General features: G+C 42.0%; 1 protein-coding gene across 1 annotated transcript; it reads right to left on the bottom strand.

Annotated features, from left to right (window-relative positions):
* LOC107611145 (uncharacterized mitochondrial protein AtMg00810-like) lies at positions 646-1455 on the bottom strand. Its single transcript, XM_016313104.1, has one exon. The coding sequence runs from the start codon at positions 1453-1455 to the stop codon at positions 646-648; it is 810 nt and encodes a 269-aa protein (XP_016168590.1).

The following is a 4298-nucleotide window of genomic DNA, read 5'->3' as shown; positions in this document are numbered from 1 at the left end:
AATGAGATCGATTCTATATTCTATTTCATGGAGTAAATATAATTCTTACTCCAATCATAATAGGTAACCAATTATGTATTTTTTTAATTATATTTATCTTTCTTATTTTAACTATTTATATTGAATGTGAAAGGGAATGGAGAGAAAAGAATGATTTCATTGACTAAGTGAGTAATTACAAGTAAGGTACATATATATATATACAAGTGAGCTAAGAGCCTAACTAACTGCTGTATAGTAGGAAGAATGACTAATTAATTGCTAACTAATTAATTTAAGTATCCATAATATCCCCCCTCAAGTTGGCAGGTATATGTTGATCATGCCAAATTTGGAGATGAGATTGTGGAACTGGGTTGGAGTTATCGGCTTCGTGAAGACATCGGCAAGCTGATGCTGAGTTCGAACATGGATCAGTTTGATGAATCCTGCCACAACTTTCTCTCGAACAAAATGGCAGTCTACCTCAATATGCTTGGTCCTCTCGTGGAATGTGGGATTTGATGCAATGTGGATGGCTGACATAGAGTCACAAAACAGCATGGAAGATGGTGCCTTGATTTGAAAATCAGATAGGAGTCCTGTCAGCCAAGTCAATTCAGCAGCCACAGCTGCCATAGCTCTGTATTCAGATTCAGCAGATGATCAGGAAACCGTTTGTTGTTTCTTTGATCTCCAGGAAATCAGAGAGTCCCCAATGAACACACAGTAACCTGAAACGCTTCTCCTAGTGTCGGGACATCCCGCCCAATCTGCATCCGCATAAGCCATTAGCCTCTTTTCTGATTTTGCAGAAAATAATAACCCTTGACCCACGGTTCCTTTCAAGTATCGCAAGAGATGGTGAAGTGCATTCACGTGAGTAGTTATAGGCTTAGACGAGAATTGACTAAGGGTAGACACTGCATAGGTAATGTCTGGACGGGATATGGTGAGGTACATTAACCTCCCTATTAGTCTCCGGTAGATGGAGGAGTCCGCAAGCAAATCACCATCGGAGTCGCTTAGCCTGAGGTTAGCCTCCATAGGCAGAGAAACAGACTTGGAATCTGTAAAATTAGTGTCCTCCAAGATGCTTAAGGCGTACTTTCTTTGGCTGAGGACAATTCCATCGCTGGACCTTGCTAGTTCCAAGCCCAAGAAATACTTCAAATCACCCAGAATCTTCAATTTGAAGGAGGCCTCTAACAGTTTCTGCACCTTATGCATCATATCCTTGGAAGGACTGGCTAGTATGATGTCATCTACATAAACCAGCAAGTAAACAATCTTGTCACCACTACCATAAGAGAAGAGTGAGTAATCATGCTTGGACTGTTTGAACTTGTGAGTGAGCAGCGCTGAAGTGAATTTATAGAACCATTGTCTTGAGGCTTGTCTCAAACCATAGATGGACTTGTTCAACTTGCATACGAGTCCAGAGCTCTCGGACTTGTAACCAAGAGGCAGGTCCATATAAACTTCTTCGAACAAATCACCGTTCAAGAAGGCGTTGTTCACATCTAGTTGCAATAAAAATCAATTGTTGATGGCTGCCAAAGAAAGGAGAACCCTGACAGTGGTGAGTTTGGCCACGGGAGAGAAGGTATCCTTAAAATCAATGCCTGCCTGCTGCGTATAGCCCTTTGCAACCAAACGGGCCTTATAGCACTCTACTGAGCCATCTACCTTACACTTGACTTTGTACACCCAACGACATCCAATGGTGTGCTTTCCTGGTGGAAGAGGAACTAAAGCCCAAGTATTAGTGGCCTCCATGGCTTGGAGCTCCTCATCCATAGCCTGCCTCCACTCAGGGTATTTCACAGCTTGATGGAAGAAGGAGGGCTCAGGAATTGCAGCAACATTAGCTATAAAATGGGAGTGATGGTGTGAGATATGTTGAAACCGATCTAGGGTCCCATGAGAGACAATATTGCACTGATAATCCTTGAGGTAAGGTGGTAGTCTGTGTTGTCTAGATTATTTTCTCAAGTTAATTGGTGAATTTGGAATATTAGACTAATGTTGTGAGGTAGGTTCAGTGACTAGCATATCCACAGATGGTTGAGACGGTGGTTGGGCAGAAGGAGGGCTGGTAAGTGCTGCTAGAGGGACTGCATCAGTGATGGATGCTGGGATAACTATGTCAGGGAAATTGTCCACCATGGGCCTGGAAATATCGGTTAATTGTCGAAAGGGAAATTCAGTTTCGACAAAGGATACATCTCTGGAGATGAAAATCTTCTTGTTTACTGGGTCATACAACTTGTATCCCTTGTAACCAGAAGGATAGCCAATGAAGATTGCACGCACTGCTCTCGGGGAGAACTTGTGTCTCTGAGATAGAAGAGAGGACGCATGAGCCAAGCAGCCGAAGACTCTCAAAGACTGATAGTCAGGTTGGTTAAAGAAGAGTCTTTCATATGGAGAGCAATGTTGAAGTGCTGGACTTGGTAAGCGATTGATGAGGAAAGTGGCAGTCAAGACATAATCTCCCCAAAAGGCAATTGGGGCCTTGGACTGAAAGAACAATGCTCTGGCTACATTGAGTAGATGCTGGTGCTTTCTTTCAACAACGGCATTTTGTTCTGGCCGCTCCACACAGGAGAATTGATGAAGCATGCCCTTGGAATTCAGGTAATCAAGGAGCATTAATTCACCAGCATTGTCTGATCTCACCTGCTTTACCCTAGTATTAAACTGAGTTTCAATCATATTAAAGAAATTGATGAGAGTGTGAGAAGCATCAGATTTGTATTTTAGCAAAAAGGTCCAAGTGAATCTGGAATAATCATCCACAATAGTAAGAAAATATCTCATGTTATTATAAGTTGGAGTTCTATAAGGGCCCCAAATATCACAATGAACCAAATCAAAGGAATTCTTACAAAAATGATTATTGGATTGAAAAGACAAACGCTTGAGTTTAGCTAAGGGACAGGCTTCACAAGTAGAATGATTGTATTTGAGAGTTTTATTTGACAAAAGAGGACTCAATTTGTTAAAGACTTTTTCTGAAGTGTGACCTAAACGAGCATGCCAAATAGTACTATCAACATTGGTTACTGATCGACAACTATGAACAGAACTCCTAGTATGAACTGTGAAGGGTGATTGTAGCAGAAACAGGTCATCAGTTTCATCACCTCTGCCAATCACCTTCTTGGAGGTCCTGTCCTGTATGATGAAGGCTAAGTCAGAAAAGAGAACTGTGCAGTTAGACAATTTCAACAAAGAACTAACAGAAATCAAATTAACTCGAAAAGAGGGAATGAATATGACATTGTAAAGGATCAAAGAAGAATTAAGAACAACATTGCCAATAGCTAAGGCACGGATTTTGGTATGGTCAGGCAAAGCAACAAAATGATTTGTAAGAGGTTTGGCATTTTCCAAAAATTTAAAGGAATTAGTGATGTGAGTGGTGGCTCCGGAATCAACTATCCAAGAACTAACCTCTGCCATTTGATTCGAATAACATGAGGAAAACACTTCACCTGCACAAATTTCAGGTTCAATGTCCTGAAGAGCTTGCTGAGTTTGCAAGAGAGTCATCAATTGGTTGTACTGAGCCGCTGTAAGTGAAAAGCTAGATGTTGGAGATGGATCTTGGCTTTCTTGATCATGAGCGACCTTGGCAATATGGTGCACTTGGGATTTGGCATTCACAGGCTTGTTCTGGGAATATCCAGGAGGATATCCATGGAGACGATAACATTTATCTTCAGTATGTCCCAGCAACCCACAATGAGCACAGAGTGAACGATCTTTCCTTCCTTTCACCTTGGGGCCAGAAGGCGCGGTAGGTCGTGGAGACTGTTTAACAGCAAAGGCCATATGTTGGCTTGGAGAGGTGAGTGCTCTCTGCTTCTCCTCTTGCAACACAAGAGAAAAGACTTTTCCAATCGGAGGCAGTGGATCTGACAACAGGATCTGGCTTCGAACACTTGCCAAATTCTCATTGAGACCCATAAGGAACAGCATCACATATTCTTGATCAAGAAAGGCTTGAATCGGCTTAACGCCACCACAGGAACAAGATACCAATGGCTTGAAGGTGTTGAGTTCTTCCCAAAGTATCTTCAATTTTGTGAAATACTGTGAGACCGAGAGAGAACCTTGAGTCAGAGACATGAGTGACCTCTTCAGCTCAAAGATGCGAGGTGCATTACTCTGAGAGAAGCGAGTCTCCAAATCTTGCCAGAGTAAAGCCGCGGATCCAGCATAGATGACGCTTGCCGCAATATCCTTGGAGATCGCATTCGCAATATCCTTTGATGAAAATAAATTAATATGGAAGATCAATCAGTCTTGTT

This window comes from Arachis ipaensis, chromosome B08 (assembly GCF_000816755.2).
Source record: "Arachis ipaensis cultivar K30076 chromosome B08, Araip1.1, whole genome shotgun sequence".
NCBI classification, from domain to species: Eukaryota; Viridiplantae; Streptophyta; class Magnoliopsida; order Fabales; family Fabaceae; genus Arachis; species Arachis ipaensis.
This window is presented reverse-complemented; position numbering and strand designations above follow the sequence as displayed.

What these genes read in the sequence shown, in the direction of transcription:
- LOC107611145 (XM_016313104.1), bottom strand. Translation starts at nt 1,455, where the DNA reads ATGGACCTGCCTCTTGGTTACAAGTCCGAGAGCTCTGGACTCGTATGC.